The sequence below is a fragment of the Silene latifolia genome, chromosome 10 (genome assembly GCF_048544455.1).
Source record: "Silene latifolia isolate original U9 population chromosome 10, ASM4854445v1, whole genome shotgun sequence".
NCBI lineage: Eukaryota > Viridiplantae > Streptophyta > Magnoliopsida > Caryophyllales > Caryophyllaceae > Silene > Silene latifolia.
This window is the reverse complement of record NC_133535.1, coordinates 39,311,026-39,331,157: the sequence shown is the minus strand read 5'-3', so window position 1 is coordinate 39,331,157 and position 20,132 is coordinate 39,311,026. Positions and strand designations below refer to the sequence as shown.

The 20,132-nt window shown below is 37.2% G+C and overlaps 3 protein-coding genes and 1 pseudogene across 3 annotated transcripts; 3 read left to right on the top strand and 1 right to left on the bottom strand.

The window, feature by feature from the left end:
- The first annotated feature begins 178 nt into the window (after window positions 1-178).
- On the top strand, window positions 179-3,185 carry LOC141605540 (uncharacterized). The gene is made up of 7 exons (XM_074424360.1): window positions 179-685; window positions 935-1,096; window positions 1,371-1,444; window positions 1,536-2,112; window positions 2,329-2,484; window positions 2,576-2,649; window positions 2,759-3,185. Exons 1-7 carry the CDS (start codon window positions 268-270, stop codon window positions 2,948-2,950), a joined length of 1,653 nt encoding a protein of 550 aa, XP_074280461.1. The 5' UTR covers window positions 179-267; the 3' UTR covers window positions 2,951-3,185.
- A 535-nt stretch (window positions 3,186-3,720) lies between these two features.
- Window positions 3,721-6,687, top strand: LOC141607474 (uncharacterized). The gene is made up of 7 exons (XM_074426825.1): window positions 3,721-4,205; window positions 4,561-4,719; window positions 4,804-4,871; window positions 5,005-5,593; window positions 5,650-5,742; window positions 6,096-6,172; window positions 6,523-6,687. The coding sequence occupies exons 1-7, from the start codon at window positions 3,839-3,841 to the stop codon at window positions 6,685-6,687; spliced, it is 1,518 nt and encodes a 505-aa protein (XP_074282926.1). The 5' UTR covers window positions 3,721-3,838.
- A 401-nt stretch (window positions 6,688-7,088) lies between these two features.
- Window positions 7,089-11,048, bottom strand: LOC141605543 (nucleoid-associated protein At2g24020, chloroplastic-like). The gene is made up of 7 exons (XM_074424363.1): window positions 10,811-11,048; window positions 9,171-9,316; window positions 8,174-8,274; window positions 8,014-8,053; window positions 7,625-7,696; window positions 7,476-7,532; window positions 7,089-7,385 (listed from the first exon to the last, which is right to left on the bottom strand). The coding sequence occupies exons 1-7, from the start codon at window positions 10,911-10,913 to the stop codon at window positions 7,311-7,313; spliced, it is 594 nt and encodes a 197-aa protein (XP_074280464.1). The 5' UTR covers window positions 10,914-11,048; the 3' UTR covers window positions 7,089-7,310.
- A 1,198-nt stretch (window positions 11,049-12,246) lies between these two features.
- On the top strand, window positions 12,247-15,004 carry LOC141607473 (ABC transporter C family member 3-like; annotated as a pseudogene).
- Window positions 15,005-20,132: the final 5,128 nt, after the last annotated feature.

The window sequence follows — 20,132 nt, the reverse complement described above, 5'->3', positions numbered from 1 at the left end:
CTTTTTTCGTTACCAAATGCGAAATCGCTACAAATGACTTCAAAACTCGGAAATTATCTTTAGTCGAACATCATTCGACCAATTGTTTTGGCCATTTCCGTAGTCATATTTGACGATAAATCGGCCTCAACTCGAAAAATATGTTCAGTATGAAAACATAAATAGACATTGGTTTAAAAATCAGGAAATATCCGCATTGCCAAACAACAATCAACTCTTTCTCAAGAACCCTTTAAAAAACATCTGTTTTCTCTCCATTCTGTAACCATGGATGGGAAAAAGAATTCAACCTCCATTTCTCAAGAAACACCAACTGACAAACCTGAATCTTCCAACAAGAACGCATCATCAACCAACACCGGCTTTAAGTTCGAGATAAAACCTGCCAACAAACTGAAAACGGCATTAACAGCTTTATGCGACCAACATTTTAATCCTACTGGTTCAGCCAGGATGGATGTTGATCACCAGGGTTTCCAGCTTACAGTTTGGAATGTCGAAACTCGAGTTGTTGCCCATCTAAGACTGCGCCCCAATAACACTACCAACTTCTGCTTCAACCCGCCTCTTCAACCCAAGATGATCGACCTGAAAAGTTTTTACTGGGATCTCTTCCTCGCTGCTGAACACAGCATTGTCTCCATTTATCATTTTCATGACTCAAATTTACTCTGCTTCACCTATGGTAAGTAAGATCACATTTTCTTGATTGCTTGTAAGTTAACTTGGTCTTTGTCATTCTTGTTTCCTTTCGTCCATTGAAAAATTGCGACATAAAATTATATACAGTAGTTGATTAGTTGCCCTGTCCTTTTCCATAATTCTTGAAACATAATTAATGTTGGAAATAATGTTTTAATCATGATTTGAATGGAATCTTGAAATTAAGTGTCTGAAATTAAGATGTTCCATTGATCATTGTTTCTTTTAATAGGATCAGGAACTGAAGCAAATAAAGAATTTTCTGTGGACTTGACTGAACTCGATTCCAATTTCGGAAAGTTTCCTGGCTTCATTTCTACTTATGGAATTACTATGCAAACAACCCACTTTAGATACATTACTTCACTAATGAACCATGTGACACCACAGAGAGGTCCTTCCTTTCCTTACTATCTATTTGTGGCTTTGAGATTCATTTTGCACTGGTTAATGTAATACTACCTACCTCCAATTCTTTTAAGATTTGTGAGGAGTATTTTAATCAAATGGGGAAATTCTAAGGAATCGGAGGGAGTAATGTTACTCCTCCATTCATTGAATTCGCTACATTTACATACAGTATATAATGGAGTGAATCCGAATGATTGGAGATACTAGTAGTATACAGAGCGCATACTGAAATGCATGCATGTTTTCTGGTTTACCAGTTTTAGTGCAAATAGCTGAACACAGTGTGAGGATCACTGTTGGAGACAAGAAGTGGCAGTATCAAGTACATGAGGTTCAGTCAATTCCGTTAATACCCCACCCCGTATTCATATTTGATGAATATGATGATTAGATTAACAAATAGGGTATGAATTATAATGCAGGCGGATGGAATTAAACAGTCAAATGCAGGGGAGGAACATCAAGTCTGGTTCCAGTGGCCTCATGTCGACTCAATAATAAAGGCCTCGCTGCTAGAAAACAAGTTTTTCTTAGGCTTTGACACATCTGGTGCGGAGGAAAACACTTTGATGATGCGTTTCTTTATTAAAAAGCGTTGGGACCTGACTTACATAAGGCTGCTAAAAACATGTTCAAAGGAACACCAAGCTTCACAACAAAACCCATCAATCAACAGTTTTAGCTTCGAAATAAAACCTGCTCACAAGCTAAAACAAGCCATAGCAGCGCTATGTGACCAGGAATTTAATCCCAGAGGGTTAGCGAGGATGGATGTGGATGACCAAGGTTTTGAGCTTACAGTTTGGAATGTGGAAACCCGAGTTATTGGCCATCTAAGGCTGCGTGCCAATGACTCTAACAACTACAGTTATAGCTCCCCTCTTGAACCCAACATGATTGACTTGAATCGTGTTTTCTCGGGTCTTGAATTCGCTGCTGATGACGACATTGTCTTCATTTATCATCTTCATGGCTCAAATTTACTTGGCTTCAAGTTTGGTAATATCTCAATCTCTTCATTACGGCTCAAATGTACTTTGCTTCAAGTATATAATAATTTTCCTATCATTTTTACTGTTATGTCCTCGTAATTCTTCTGAGATTATAATGAACTTACTACCTTCATTATTTTTATTGTTACTGTTTTCTACTAGCTTGGATAAATGGCGAGTTTCTTCAACTAGTTAGAACTAACATTGTTGTGATTCTCATCAGGTGATCCAGTAACAGAATTTTTGGTAGACTTGACTGAACTCGATTCTAATTTCAAAAACTTTCCTGGCTTCACTACTATTTGTGGAACTAGTATACCAACACAACACTTGAGAGAGCTGATTCCGCCAATGGTCCAAGAGGGAACACCACAGAAAGGTATTACTTTCTATTTGTCGCTTCGAATTATAGTTTGCATTCGATGAAGGCAGTACTACATAGATTCACTCACACAGATTACATATACCAGTGTTATTGCATATAATAGACAAGGATGTGAGCATCATTGTTGGAGACAGCACGATGCCGGGTGAAGTACTGCAGGTTTAGTTAATTGCATTAACCCATCTTCATAATTGATCCCTTTTATTTAACCATTTGCATTATTGATCATTCAAGTAACAAATATGGTATAAACTACTGTATAATGCAGGAACATAAAGTATGGTTCGAGTGGCCACATGGTGACGCATTGATGAAGGCCTCGCGACTGGAAGAGCTATTTTACTTGGGCTTTGGCGCCTCTGATGTTAAGTGTGACACTTTGATGATGCGTTTCTTCGTTAAAGAACGTTGGAACTTGGCTTTCGTAAGGCTCAACTGCTGTTTTGTTCAGACTGACTGATACTGATATACTGATGTTTGGTTAAAAGTAAATGTGTTCATTACTTTGCAACTCATCCTCATGTGTGATATAGACATCCATGAAATTGCCAAGTTTTTGATTGTTCTGTATATCAAAATTACGTTTTGTTTGTTCTGTATTCAAGTACCTGTACATGTAAGCAGTGACATACTCAGGCATCGATGAAATTGTCAAAGAAGGAGCACTGAGTAATGAGGACATTGCATTCAGAATTACGTTTGGTTAGAGATTCCAATTACTGTCAGAGGGCTAGTATCAGTTTGATTTAGGTAATTTTTACGGGGGGTAATTGAAAAAGTGCAATGGAAAAAGTTTTGGGTCACTACTGCCAAGATTGCACCGACGACTATAGCTCAGCTTTGGCTCACGCTACAGGTTTTATGACGACCATCAAGCCTTTCTACCCATCAGAGTCACTTTCTTCAAAGTTTTTGCGTTTCTAAGCTTAGTGTAGCTAGCTCATTAATTGTCTTTTGCATAGAACGGTTTTTTAACAAGTTAGGATGAGACAATCCCACAATTGAAAAAAAAAAAATACTAAAAATTGTAAATATAAAGTGGTTCGTTACATAAAAAAAAAAAAAAAAAAGACATTATGGTCAAGATATGTTTGAGTGATTGGTGACGTGACCTTAATTTTCAAGTTAAAGACTTACCCTATATTTAACTGGTAATTTATCTAAGATTCCTCAATTTCAACTAAAACAAATATTCCTATATAAACCTAACTAACTTTGGGATTTTTACTTCCACCAACCTAACTAACTAACTAACTAACTTGAGTCAGAAAAACAGAGTATTCAACAATTTGCTTCTTCTTTCTTTACTTCCGCCATCTTTTTAACCTTCCAAGAAAATCCATTCACCATGAAAAAACCTTCACAAGAAACACTTACTTTGACCGACAAAAGCTTCATCTTCAAAACCCAACAAGCACGAAAACTAAAGCTAGCATTATCCACTTTATTTGTCCCAGAATTCAACCTCCAAGGGCTCGGAAGAATTGATGTCGATGACAAAGGTTTACATGTTACAGTTTGGAATGTTGAAAGCCGCGTTCTTGGCAGTCTTAATTTGCTGGGTAGTGATTGTGAAGAGTTCGTTTACAACAACTCTTTCACTCCAAAAATGGTTAACTTGATTCACATTATTTGGTTTCTTGCTCTCGCTGCTGATTACGATACTCTCACCATTTATCATCTTCTTGACTCTGATCAACTCTCTTTCGTCTTTGGTAATTTCTATGGCTATTTCTCTTCCTAATGTGTTTGGTTTTTGTTGGTTTAATTATCTTTTAGTGCTCATAAAACCCATAATTTCATAGAATTTCGACTAATCATGATTAAATTTCTGCAGTGTGTCCTGGGCCTTTGTTTTTCTGTAGTTTTATTTGTTTGGTACAATTTCGACTAATCGTGCTAAAACCCAGATTATTGTTTTTGGAAATTTTTTGCAAATGTCGGTTTGTGGGTGAAAATGTAATTCTATGTTATTTAACTATAGAAATGATTCAAATGAAGTCTTGTAGTTTGGAATGCAATCACTTCTTGATTTCTGTTTGTGTTGAATTTTGGTTATAATCATATCAGGGAATGATCCACCGACAAAGTTTTCAGTGAAATTACTCGAACCCAACTCGGAATTTCTAAATTTTCCTGTCATCACTGGACCTTGTGGACTTGTTCTCCCCTCACAAGACTTGAGGCAGATGATCCCTTGGATGATCCAAGCGGAAAAGCTACAAAATGGTCTGTACTTCTCGTTCTTCAGTACATTTGACGGGCATTATTCTTAACGCGTTTTTAACATCCTTTATTTTTTACCAGTTTCAGTAAAAATGACAGAAAAGAATGTGAACATTACTGTTGGAACCAAGGAATGGCGGTATGAAGGAGACGAGGTATAATTCACTCAACGTATCAACTCTATGTCTGTGTTTCTATTTTGAATGGCTGACAGAATATGTTAATGGTTGATGTATGCAATTCTGAACACAATTTTCATTATGGTCATCTCATTCTGGTGCAATGCAGATACAGGTAAAGAGATGGAAGGGCGGGAAGGAATTTAGTCAATGTTTCCAATGGCCTCACTGTGATTTACTGATGAACGCGTCTTATTTATCGAAGATGTCTGTGTTATGCTTTCTGAATGATCCACCAGATACAGTCATGTTCCGGTTCTCAGTCACACCAACTTGGGATCTATCATACATCACTTGTTCTCCAAAACAGCATCCTTCGGAAGGGAAGTTAGAAAAGAAGCCAAGTAAGAGATTTAGTTTCCAAATGTTGCATCTAGGTCAACTGAGACAAGCACTTGAATCTCTGACAGATAGAAAGTTGTGTCAATCACCTGGTTTAGGGTTGATACAAGTGAGCCAAGATTGTTGTGATAGTATCATGCGGAACTCTGAAACTGACGTAATTGGCCTTGTACGCTTAGTAAAGACTGGTTTGAACAGCTTTAGATGTAATATTCCCCTTCCAGGGAAGATGATTAATTTGAAAGACATTATACATAATCTCTCGCTCGCTCCTGATACTGATGTTGTTGCTGTTCAACATATTGATGGGTCTAATGAGATCAATTTCAAAACCGGTATTCTTGATAATCATCTCTGTAACTTTGTTTTAGTTCTGGTAATTACATTCACTCACAAAAGCTCTCTTAAATAGGTTCTGCATCGAATGTGAGACTGCCATTTGCTGTAGAATTGGTTGAAATGGATGGCATGTACCGAGGGTGTCAGTACGATGTTGCTGTCGCCTGTGAGGCTTTTATGCCATCATAGGACCTGAGAGAGATGATTCCACTAATGACCAGAAAGAAAATACCTCAAATAGGTTAATAATCCTTCTCTCATTTTATTTTAGTCTATTAGTCAGCGTTCACACAACTATTTGCCTCTCATATATCGTGAAGCAGTAGTCGATTCATGTCATTCCTTACGCCATTTCACTACTCAAATTCCGATATGAGACTGTTTTTCATAATAAGATTCATATGAGTGGATTCGTTTTATGTGATAGTTACTTCTATTAACTTTTGATAGTAGCAGTGTTTATGAATTATGACTGCATTGTTACAATACTTGACTCTTTTTTTCTGCAACGAACATCAGTTACATTGGAGATACAGTACGGCTTTGTGAGCATCTCTATAGGTGCCAAGTCATGGTTCTATGACTATGATGAGCAGGTAAAAGCTCAAACTTAATTTAATTGCAAAATGTGAGAAAGTTGCATTGTGGTCACTTGTATCAAATTATGTATGTATGAATGACTTGCAGCTACTAGAACAGAATCATTGAGTATGGTTCGACTGGCCCTACCCTGAGGCACTTAAACAAGCATCATTCCTATCACAACAGTTCAGCATAAGCATCCTAACCGAGCCACCAAACAGCATCATGTTGCGATTCCAGCTCCATAAAGACGCGTATCTGTTTTACATCAAGAAGGTATCTACGACACTCCCAGTTCTTAAAGGAAAGCAACTCCTAGACTGGTTTGAACAGCTTTAGATGTAATACTCCCCTTCAAGGGAAGATGATTAATTTGAAAGACATTATACATAATCTCTCGCTCGCTCCTGATACTGATGCTGTTGCTGTTGCTGTTCAACATATTGATGGGTCTAATGAGATCAATTTCAAAACCGGTATTCTTGATAATCATCTCCGTAACTTTGTTTTAGAAGCAGTGAACATTTGACACTAGTTACTCAGAGCTTTGCCACTCCTGCACAATTTGCAACTTATTCAAAAAATCTCAGGTGTAACCTTGTTTTCCTTCACTCGGTCTGTACTGCGATGGTTAAATAGCTTTTCTTACTGATCAACATATAGTTTACTGACGCAATGTCTGGTCAATGAATTATAAAAGGTGGTATTGTTACTGGTTTAACTCGCCTCAATTCGAAGCAGTATGATTTCTGAAATATTGTACGACTTCTGAAATATCATCGCGCCATTCTAGCAGCATGCTTTCTGAAATATATTGTATGATTTCTGAAATATCATCGCGTCATTCTAGCAGCATGCTTTCTGAAATACTCCAAGATAGTCGATACAAATTTCATTATGGGTCATCTAACATCTGAGATCTAAGACCGATTTACCCCAAAGCAGAAAACTGAGAAATGCTTGGGTAATGTTGCCATAAACTTCATAATTTTCAAAAAATTACATTTCTATAATTTATGAACTTTCTGAGAGAATGGAAATGACTAGTTGCCAACTGATTCATGTATACAAATTACATTTCTCATGCAAAAAGTTATTGTTTTCTAAATCTTGGAGTCGGTCTCCAATTCTCATGACTTGGCTGAATAGTCCTCACTTCATACCATCACTAAGCCCTGGTGGCATCCCTAAACTTTGCGCAAGATTGCTCATTCTTTCCTTCATGGCCTGATTTTTTTTAAGAAAAAAGATGACATTATTCCAATGGTGTATAGCTGATGAAAAGCATTTTTTCACGGCTGAAAGTTGACTACTCACCAGCACACTCTTCTGATGTGCATCTTTGTACGCTTCTGTGACTAAAAGAGACACTTTCTGCGCATAGATGATAGAGTTGTACGGTGAAGGAAACAGTTACGACAATCATGGTCAAATTGGAAAAAGCAAAAGAGACATGTAATGCTCACCTCCGCTCCTAATTCCATTGCAGCTTCAGTTATCTCGGTCCGGACAGGTTGTTGATTACCAGAAAGAGTAACCTAATCAAAAAACATTCTAGTATTGAGAGGGTACATAAGAGATTACGTTACGTTCTCCTTTTTTTTGTTTATTGTGATTCCCTTCCAGCACTTCAATTCACCTTAATAACTCACTAGAGTCTTAAGTCACAACTTGAAAATTGATATCGGATACTCATACTAAAATGAGGTCGTGTTTACTTTTAAAACCTTCAAAACTCAGTCGCAATACGGTGTCAAGACGGTTAGCTATCAGATATACCCATACTTCGGGTAGGCTTCATTCTGAGCCAAAAATATTAAATAGTTTTGTTAACCAAAATGGGAAACAAACACACCTTAATGAGCTCACCTTCACAATATCCATCAAATTCTGCCCTGCAAGTGAAAGACCCAGAAATCCAGAACCAGGACCATTATAAACATCTGAATGCAAAAAAACAACACATACAAATGGCAACTAAGCCTCAAAACACATTTAAAGAAATCAGCACATACGCAGCCAGCTCTTTCTGCACTTTGACAGCTTCAACTTGTACAACCATCTGAGCTTTCTTGACTGTCTCGTATAAATTTTGCATGTTACCAAATATTCCAGCCTACGTGAACTCGATACATTAAAGGCTAGTAGCTTAACAAGAAAGAGATTGTAGGCATACATCCTATATAGACCCCCAACTATTACAGGTGAGAAGGGTCAAGATGCAGACCAAGGATCCAAGGGCAAGGTCAACGTCTATGGTACCCCAGGCTCTTCATATCACCTCACGTGTCCGTGTTCGGTATTTGATACTCGAAAATTGAGCAAGGGTATGACACTTGGACCCTTGGCCAAATCATTTTAAGTAAAAAAAAAAGACGTTTGGTTCATACAGCCGAGTACCAGACATGGACACACACCCGTGTTGGGTACTATCCGAGTCTTGAGTACGATAGGTCAACCACATTTTCATAGCCCAAAGCCAAGTTGACTTCCAATGCTGTCAAATATATGCAAGCTGCACAGTCTACTTAGCAACTTCTACAAACAGAGTAATGACTATCTAAGGAAACATATATGGAGATAATAATACTAATTCCAACATTTATTCACACTTTCACAAATATCACCCTGCATTGCACTATCAAAAAAATTGTACTATCAAAGTATCAAACAGCCTACAGCTGGAAACTTGCCGCTCTCATGGACCTCAAAAGAACCAGGTTCTTAAAGGAAAATTAGTCGACGTTACCACTGGTACTGAGTTGCAGCACCATCCTCTCCTATGCATTTCAAATTATGTTTTATGATTAGGGATTGCATGATGTATGTGAGAGGGTGAATAAGGTGATCGACCTAGTCCCACACTCCCACTAGTCCCACCCTTGTAGTGCCCTATCACTTTCATCCATCAAGGTACACATTCACAAACAAGTAGTAACATTAAATAAAACTTCTTGCATAGAACAGAATAATTGGATGGACAAAGTTATAAAAAAACAAAATTAAGCTCACCTTGGAAGAATCATCATTCTTATCATTATCCTTCTTCCCTCCAAATAGACCATAAACACGAACAGATCGTGAGCCTTTTTCTGGCTTATCAGCAGTCCATGTCAAACATGGACGACCAATAAGATTAATGTCGGAATTTGCTTTGCCTGCAAAGTGTGTTAATTAGAAAATTACAGACCTTTAGAAATTGAAAGTTCATATTATATTATATAGAGAAACAAGCATGAAAATAATGGAGTATTACAGGAATTATATTAGAGAATTTAAAATTGAGATCATTTCATGTGGTGCTTACAGAAAGGCTTTCGCTTAATCTATAATTGTTTTGTTCATTTGAACTATACTTTACCACTGCAACAACAGACACTGATGGATAGATTGCGCCATAAATTTACTATGTTCGACAAGGATAAACTGTTTACCATTAGAAAAACTGTAAAACTGAAATAACCTAGAAACTAGATGTCAGTTTGTTAGTATAAGAATTCAACGAAATCCTATTTCCTGGAACTATGGAAGTAAAAAGAAACTTCGAACAATAGAGTCCTTTTGTGCCAAAAAAAAAAAAAAAAATAGAGGTAGCACTTTGAGAAACTTTTAAATCCCACTAAAAGTAGGGGAGTTGCTTACTGAACCGGCTAACCCTTCTAGTCGTTGTACGGGAACAGAATCTCCCATGAGTAATGCAACTTCCAAGCAACAACCAAATACTTTCTACCACTTCCTAGGACATAATATCTCATGAAAATTAGAGCTTCCCAGAAAGGAAGTTGAAAAGAATTCATGAAACTTCTTTCTTTTAGAAGTCGACAGCTCAACAGAAACTGGGCCGGAGCAATAGAGCTGAGTCCTCAGACATGTTAACTCTTAGTGCGAGTTGGTTTGGAAGGGAAAAATAACTCTAGGAAGGAATTTCATTTCCCTTTCACAATCGGAACACATATTACAAGTTGGGCAGATTCACAGAGGAGTACCCTTTAACATGTCATGTTATACTAACAACAATCTATCACCTATTGTGAGTTCGGATCGCAATGGAGCAGTGACTAGTGATTACGGAGTACAATTCTAAGATGCAATACTTTGACGTTTTCAAAAGGGTTAGAACTAATCAATGTCAAGTCTACAAAAGTTAACAATAGATTAATAGTCACAGCATTCTACAAAAATCAGAAGCCATCATTTCCTTTCAAAGGATTCGCCTTTGATGAAAAATTCTTAGGTACACCCGGATTACGATTATGTGCACACCCTAACTAATTAAAACTCTCACTTTTTATTATATTATATTATATGTAGATACTTCTTACTCACCCATCTCAATCATTTGTTTACCTTTGATTAAAAATGAGCGAGACGGAAAGAGTAGTTATTTAAGGTAAATGCTCTCAAATCCAGTATTCTCATCGGTTTAATATATGATACCACAGTTATAATGAGAACAATTTGATTAATGCAGAAAGAGTTGATTTTTCCAGAAATGCAAAACTGAATTGAACAAAGACCCAGAAGCAAACCCAGAATTCTGGAAACACTAATACCCAATTACAGTTGAATTAAAGGTTAAAATTTATATAACATAAAGGTTAATCATTGATTTGAAGGATAAATGGGAAATGAAAAGGAAAAAGAAAACTTACAAAAGGAGATAGAAGAAGAATTGGAATTTCTGAAAGAGTCAAAATGAAATGAAGAGAAAGTTGATAATTGAGAAGTGCTCAAGGTTGTGCTTGTAGAAGCCATGGGAGAGGGCAAAGGTCGAGACTTTGAATGGAAAGACGATGGGGAAAGGATAAATACCTTTTTTGTTTGGAATTTTTTATTTTTGTTTTCAATATTTTGCAGTGCCTTAATTTTCCCTGAATCCACCTTCTCAATCCATCAATGAATCATACTTCCTCAATTAAACTCCACTTTGCTTTTTTCACGTTCGACAACGTGTATTTTACGCGGTAAATATCGTTAGCTACGTATTTGCAAAAATTATAAAAGTTAGATATTTTTAATATACTCGTAAAGACGAATCAAACAAAATCACACATGAATATATTTTTACTTATGTATTGAGAGAAAATTGAGATTGAATGTGCACTTGTGAATAGTGTAGAAAATGGAAATAGGTAGAGTGCTGTTGAATGGAGGAAGTATATAATATAAATATAAATAATAAAATATATATATATATATATATATATATATATATATATATATATATATATATATATAGATTGAATCATGTGAGACCCCTTTAGGGTGGTGTGAGGCCACTGACCCATCCCTACCATCCGATAAAAACAAATGAATGCACCAGATTGTGCCACGTCCCGCTAATTAAAACCTCACGTTGCCCATTCCCCTAATTCTACCGTCAATTACTCAACTCTTTTTCACTTTCATCTTTTCTCTCTTTGTCAATTTCATCTTCAACCTCCAGTTTCTTCAGTTTTTTTTTTATTCTCATCACCATTTTCATCGCATTTCAGTCATCTTCGACGCCTACAACGCATTTTCGAGCTATTATTTTCCGATGATGTTGCCGAATACACCAATGTATTGGGCTAAGATGGTGAATCCCCCGTCTTTGTCGTTTTTTTTCATTTCAGACGGGTGGTATTTTATTTCCGCGACTACTGAGGGTGGAAATTTACGGATTTCGTAGTCGGGTGTTGAGTTAAGGATTTCGTATTTTGGGGTTTCGACTGAGATTTTACCGAATACCATGCCCATTTTGTATGTGATTTGGGTTAGTTTGTGTGATTATTAAATTATTTTGTAGGAGTGATTATTGATTGAATTTATAAGGGAATTGGGGGTGTGTATTGCTTGGGAGAGGGGTAGGAAGTTTGAATAGAAGACTAAAATGCTGTCTATATTCGTGGCTAGTAATTGGGTTGGATTCGTGGAGTCACCATCAGTGGATTGTACAACAAACTCCCCTCGCCCAGTTTCACAAAATTGGGTCCTAGATTCACAAAATTAAGTCCAACATTCACAAGATAATCCCCAAGTCTCAAAATCAAGTCCAAGATTCACAAGATTAGGTCTAGTGTGACTTATAAGTGTCTACTTTAAACAGATGACTGCCAGTGTGGTGATGTCACAAGTATTTGTTGTTGACGAGTTTCTTGATCGCAGGAGTGTCTGCTTGAGCTTTTAAAGTCCAAGACTGTAGTATATGTCACACACCAAGTTGAATTCTTGCCTACTGCAGATCTGATCTTGGTGAGAAATCGCAAAAATGTTTTGCTTTGTCATATTGTTGCATATTATTTGTGTGTACCTATTTAATCACTCGAAACTTGTGATATTAAGGTCATGAAAGAAGGGAGGATATTGCAAGCCGGAAAGTACAATGACATACTTGCTTTAGGAACCGACTTCATGGAACTTGTTGGAGCACATGAGCAAGCCTTGTCTGCCCTTGATGCAGTTGAGCCTGAAACAGAAAAGCCGGTAGTTCATGTGTCTCATAGTGATGATAAATCCTTAAAGGATGAAACCATTACTTCTGACAGAGGAAAAGCCGATGATGTAGTTGCGCCTGAAGCCCAACTTGTGCAAGATGAAGAGAGGGAGAAAGGCAGAGTTGGACTTTCAGTTTATTGGAAGTTTATAACAACAGCATATGGGGGAGCTTTGGTGCCCTTCATATTATTCTCTCAGATTCTGTTTCAGGTTCTTCAAATCTTAAGTAACTATTGGATGGCTTGGGCAACCCTGTATCGGTGATGCTAAACCGCTGTGGATGGTAAAACTCTGCTATTAGTTTATGTCGGTTTAGCCATTGGAAGTGCCTTTTGTATCCTTGCAAGGGCAACCCTACTTGTGACCGCAGCATACAAGACTGCGAATGTTCTTTTCAGTAAGATGCACTCGTGCATCTTACGTGCTCCAATGTCGTTTTTTGATGCTACTCCAAGTGGGCGGATCTTAAATCGGGTATGTACACTTCCCTTGATCCTCCTTTCTCATGAATATGGTGCAGTAATCTGCTAAATTTTGTTGTATGTGATTCAGGCATCTACAGATCAAAGTGCTGTTGATATGACTATTCCGACTCAAGTTGGTGCATTTGCGTTCTCTTTGATTCAACTGTTGGGAATTATTGTGGTGATGTCACAAGTCGCTTGGCAGGTTTTCATAATTTTCATACCTGTCACTGCAATCTGCGTGTGGTACCAGGTAATATGATTGATTAACCTTGAGACTTGTCATCTGCGTGTGGTACCAGGCAACTTAACTTTGTTCATTTTTTCATGCAGCAACATTATATACCATCAGCACGAGAACTTTGTCGATTGAGTGGAATTACTAAAGCTCCAGTGATCCAGCACTTTTCTGAGACTATATCAGGAGCGACAACAATTCGGAGCTTCAATCAGGAATCAAGATTCTGTAAAACAAGTATTGAGCTTATTAATGGATATTCAAGACCAAAGTTTTACTCTGCTGTCGCAATGGAATGGCTTTGCCTTCGCTTGGACTTGTTGTCGTCAATTACATTTGCCTTTTCACTGATCTTTCTTGTATCCTTTCCAGTCGGATTGATTGACCCTGGTATGTCAGATCCAAGTGGTACTACATTAATTAATATTGTCATGAAACCCCACTGCTAATTACTAGACGTGGCAAAACTGACTCGACTCAAATGACCCAACCTAAATTTATATTTTTATTCAGGAATTGCTGGTCTCTCTGTCACATATGGACTCAATCTGAACATGATACAAGGCTGGGTGATGCGGAATTTATGCAATATGGAGAATAAAATCATATCAGTTGAGAGAATCCTTCAATACACTTCTATATCAAGTGAGCCTCCACTTGTTGTCGAAGAGAATATGCCAGACACATCCTGGCTTTCTCACGGAGAACTCGAAATTAGAGACCTTAAGGTTAACTTCACTCTCATCTGAAAATTTTCATTTTTGTTAAGCTTTATATTAACATGATCGGAGTTAATGCTTAGTTTACGACTGGAAAAATGACTTCAGGTTCGTTATGCTCCACATATGCCCCTTGTGTTAAAGGGTATTTCATGTACCTTCTATGGAGGAAAAAAGACTGGCATCGTAGGAAGAACTGGCAGCGGTAAATCGACCCTAATTCAGGCACTGTTTCGCATTGTTGAGCCTGCTGCTGGACAGATTATGTTGGATGGGTTAAACATATGTTCAATTGGGCTACATGATTTACGATCCAGATTAAGTATCATCCCACAGGATCCTACTATGTTTGAAGGGACTGTCCGAAGTAACTTGGATCCGCTTGAAGAGTACAGTGATGATCAAATATGGGAGGTAACATTTTTCTTTTTAGAAATTACCGGTGCTTAAATGATTGAGACGGAGTAATTGTATTTTTCATGTAGCTAATGAATGTTGTGATTGCTTTAGGCCCTTGACAAGTGCCAGCTTGGGGATGAAGTCAGAAAGAAAGACGGAAAGCTTGATTCAATAGGTTGGTTTCGTAATCAAATTTCAATTTATGGTGAATGTAATCTTTTCCTGATACATGTTCACATTCGAACTCTGCAGGTTTCGGAAAATGGTGAGAATTGGAGTATGGGCCAGAGGCAGCTAGTGTGTCTAGGCCGGGTGCTTCTTAAGAGAAGTAAAGTACTGGTTCTTGATGAAGCCACAGCATCAGTCGACACTGCAACCGATAATCTTATTCAACAAACATTAAGGGAACACTTCTCAGATTCTACAGTGATTTATAATTGTCTACTTTCATATCGGATTTGGCCATTGTCGTCTATTAGCTCAAAAGGTAGAGCAATGTGTTATTGCACATTGTGTGGGTTCGAGCCCCACATAGACGAACATATATAAAGCACTAGTTACACTTTGTAGTAACATTAGTTGTTCTATGTGGTAACAATAACTATCGAACAAAGTGATGCTAGCTAAGAATAACACTAGTTATTTGATAATGTAACATTGTTTCGTATATATAATAACACTGTTTATTTGATAAAGTAACACTTATGTTACATATATTGATAATAGAAGCTCATGTAGGAATTGAACCTACATCCTTTGTGCAATTGCACAAATGCTCTACCAATTGAGCTAATGAGCTAGTTTAGTAGAAACTGAATATTCCACCAACACACTACAGTTGATGTAATGGCTAAGTTTATAAGTCACCCCTTCACCCGAGTATTCGAGTCATATGTTTCTCATGTTATTCCAAAGAGCGTGTAGTGTTATTCCAGTAACTTGTCATGTTATCACATAGAGTAACCGTGTTATTCTATTAACTTGTTACGTTATTCCATAGAGCCAAATAATATTCTGTGACACAAAAGCCAGGTATTATAACACAATATGCTATTATGATAACATAGTTATAGTTACGGATTATAAAGCGCGAAAAACCAATTCTAATGATCTGAAGACAAACTAGTTCCGTCGATGACCGTATAAGGCACATTATATGCATTTAAAATTTGAATAAGGTATGAGATTCACAAAATAAGGGCTGAGATTCACCAAATAAGGAAAATAGCAAAAAAGGTGATTTTAAGACCAAGTTTCACAAAACAAGTTCTAAGATTCACTAAACAAGATTTGAGATTCACAAAACAAAGTCTGAGATTCACCGAATAAAGAAAAAAGCAAAAAAGGTGATTTTAACCACTTATGATGACCAAGTTTCACAAAACAAGCCCTAAGATTCACTAAATAAAGTATGAGATTCACAAAATAAGGTCCGAGATTCACCAAATAAGGAAAAGAGCAAAAAACGTGATTTTAACCACTTATGATGACCAAGTTTCACAAAACAACCTCTAAGATTCACTGAACAAGGTCTGAGATTCACAAAACAAAGTCTGAGATTCACCTAATAAAGAAAAGAGCAAAATAGGTTATTTTAACCAATTATGATGATCAAGTTTCACAAAACAAGCCTTAAGATTCTTGAATAAGATATGAGATTCACAAAATAAGGTCTGAGATTCACCAAATAAGGAAAAGAGCAAAAAACGTGATTTTAACCACTTATGATGGCCAAGTTTCACAAAACAAGCTCTAAGATTCACTTAACAAGGTCTGAGATTCACAAAACAAAGTTTGAGATTCACCTAATAAAGAAAAGAGCAACATAGGTGATTTTAACCACTTATGATGATCAAGTTTCACAAAACAAGCCTTAAGATTCACTAAATAAGGTATGAGATTCACAAAATAAGGACTGAGATTCACAAAATAAGGCAAAGAACAAAATAGGTGATTTTAACCACTTATGATGACCAAGTTTCACAAAACAAGCTCTCAGATTCACTGTACAAGGTCTGAGATTCACAAAATAAGGTCTGAGATTCACCAAATAAGGAAAAAAGCTAAAAAGTAACAGCAAAAAATTCTACTATAAAGTTCCTGAAATAGAAACTAAGCTGTAAAACATCAAACATAGAATGCCCTCATTCGCCTCTATGCATTTCTCAGTTTCGTATTCGTAAACAATTCATCAATAGCGAATCCATACTCATTTTTCGTCTACGAAGTCCCGCTTGAATAGGTACACCTTATTTTTTTCCCCTTTTGAATGGGTTTTATGCCTAACTTCAACTATTGTAATCAGGATCTCGGTATCTACTCTTAGAATTATCCAAGCCATATGTATTGTTATTTGAAATCAATGTTTACTAATTTGTGACTTTTTTGTAGCCGCTACTTACCAATTAGGCATCTTAAGATAGCATAATTTGATGAAATCTTTGTAAATCTTTTTCTTTGAAATTGCTCGAAATCTTATAAAATTACCTCAAAATTGCTCGAAATCGTTTGCTGAAATTGCTTAATTTGATGAAATCTTCTTCTGAAATTGCTTAATTCGATGTTGTTTTGATGAAAATCACTGCTTTGATTCTCCGAAAACGAAAAATTTGGGGAACTTTGCGCGAAATTGTTTTGTTGTTTTTGTAGTGAGAGAATTTGTAATTTGTGTAAACTAAAGAAGATGGTAAAGAATTTGGGCCTGTGTGTGTTTTAGTTTAGAGAGAGGAAGTATTTTGGCCTAATTGAAAAGATTATGAAAGACCCCAAATTTCCAGCCCAATGAACAATTGGAAATCAGTCCAATGTAACAATTTGGTGAGACCGGCCGCCTCGCCATAATGAGGTGCCTCACCGGATCCGGCCTCTATATATATATATATATATATATATATATATATATATATATATATAGTGTAAAGATCAAGTAAGTCCACCCATTAAGTGTGAGTCTATATATATATATATAATGGGTTTTTTTCGAACAATTCTAAAGCGTTCACAACATTTTAACAACAAAATGTAATGCAAAAAACTTTTTGAATTTACATATTTGTATACCAAACCTATCCTCCCCTTCCATCCCTGTGCAATGGTTTGAAAGTCATGGGACAAAACACACTGTTAAAGCTTAACGACACACGGCCATGTCCCTTATCATCCATCCTTATTGTGCAGGAGTTACTAACTACTACAAGTCTACAAGTGCACTTATACTGGCTGCCCAGATCGAAAACACGTTGAGCGAGCATCCCATGAACCAAAAGCAGTTATCAGTTATCACCACTTCTTCCCTCATATGGTTAGGATGGTAAATTTGGGATGCCTTACTAGCAATTCTAATGTTATGCCTCATTCTTAACTGGCTAGAAAGACGGTAAATCTAGTTGGCTGAAATCTTGTGTTCACTAGTTTGTAAACAAGCATACCAAAATTTTACTGTTTGGAAGGTGAAATTGTAGAGGGATTGTTTGGGAAATTTTGGTGTGTCAACACTTTGACTTGAGACCCATTTTTTTCCCCATTATTAAGGGAGTTTTTTTCTCGCCCCATCTTGAAATCCTAGAATTGTCGCTACTTTTACATGACATGTTAAGAGAGTGATTATACGATTATGGAAGATTCGAGTATTATTGCGAATACAAACACGATGAAGTCGTTCAAAGGAGACAAGAAAATGTTGGTAGCGAGATTAAATTATTATGGATTTGATTCGAGTATTTATTACAAATTGTTGATTGTTAGAACGAAATCAGATGGCTATGGATTAGATTTGAGTATGCTGCAAATCACAATTATGCCTCTTCCAAGTTGAATATTTTGGACTCTGATATGCAACTTACTTTATCAGTATAGACTTTGTACAAGCTTTGAAAGCAAACACATGTGACTCGGCCACGATGATAGTACGTAAACATTAAGTCCGATTATAGAAAGATAAGAGACATTTCTTAATGACTTTCGGAATCTTCCATTGAAGCCTGTAATATTACCATCTATGTTCTATACAAAAGACACTGTACTGTCAATAAACATTCATGCTAACAACCTTAATACATAGATAAACTTCTAAATATTAGGAGTATACTATACTAAATATAACAACTACTGCTCTTGTCAAGAAACCTAATTTTCGATGAAAGGTGCTTTTCGCAAGACACTGAACAACATCGTCTTGCATTGATCATCCCAGCAAAGCCCGACTTGATCTCCTTCCTTAAGCCCTCGCCTCACTACAAAATCTCTCTTCCAGTTCTTCATCAGCCCAATGGACCCAGTTGAAGGCCATCTCTTCATTGTTTGTCCAACCCAACTCCCTGTATCATAGTCAAACATATTCAACCTGAGCCCACTTGGAGAGTCGACTTGCTTCCTGCTCGACTCATCGAGATATTGCAGGATGTGTGGCTCGGCTATCTTCCGACTAATGAGTAGCCTGTGTTGGTCATTAGAGTCACTTTTAATCAATACCTTTCTTACTGTCCACTCTACTTCTACTGCAACATTCACATTATCAGGAATGTACACACTCAGTCTCAGTGGCATAGCGTCGACAACAGTTTCAGTCTCAGAAACAGTCGAATATGTAGTACTGCTCTTTTCGGAACAGGCAGAAGATGACAGTAGTACAATAGTCTTACTCAAAACAGGATTAGTATCACCACAAGCACAAGGGGGTGAAACGGAAAGCGGAAGTGAAAGCGAGAGTGTTAAATCCAGACAAACACCAGTACTGTTACCGTATTTTTCTGAAACTTTCGCATCTTTCGACTTAAAGAAATCATTAAAGGTGCACCATTTGTTTAGGTATTTTTACCCAAGTCGATTAATTAGGGTCAATGTAGTCTTACTCGTTGGTTGGTTGTATGATCGTTCGTATGTCAATAAATAAATAGAAAAATAAAGTGCGTAATGAAAATTGACACGTAAGATTTGGTGACGCGGAAAACCCAATGTGGGAACAACCGCGGGAGGGACGGTACCCTGCCAAGTATTGCACTATATGAATAGGAGGATGATTACAATCGTGGCACAAAGCTAATCCTGCTGGCCCTAGGCGTCAGGCCTGCAAGATCTTGATCTTGATCGAACGTATATTATATGTCTTGATGTGGTCTTGAATGTGGACGTATGAATGCGGATGTATGAATGAATGAATGAATTCTTGATTTGCTCCTTTGGCTATTTATAGGGTAAGAACCCTAGATATATCTTACCTCGAATATGGAAAGTGAATATAATTTCCATAAGGACTCTTTCCAAACCCGGACTCCCTTGCCAATTCTCCCTGATCTCCCTAACTTCTCCCTGACACTTCCATTTCCTTAATCCGGACACTCTCCATGATGGGCTCCTGATCTCCCTTGAGCCCGTTCCCCCTTTCTCCATCCGCGGGCTTCCTTCCTCCTTATCACTCCTTCCATAGCTTTCATTTTATTAAGTGGGCCTCCTTTGTTGTGCTAATTTTAGCCCAAACAGTTTGCCCCAAATTTCTTGTGAAGTACGCTTCTAGATATTGAGCAAGGAATTTACGTAATCGAATGCTAAAAACCCTAAGCCGTCTTTTACACTCCTTCCCATGCAATCCATCATGTCAGCCGCCCTACTCCTCTTTTCTCGCACCCGACTCCCTCTCTCCTCTTTATAACTTCAACCTCCACCTTCCACTTTTCATTAA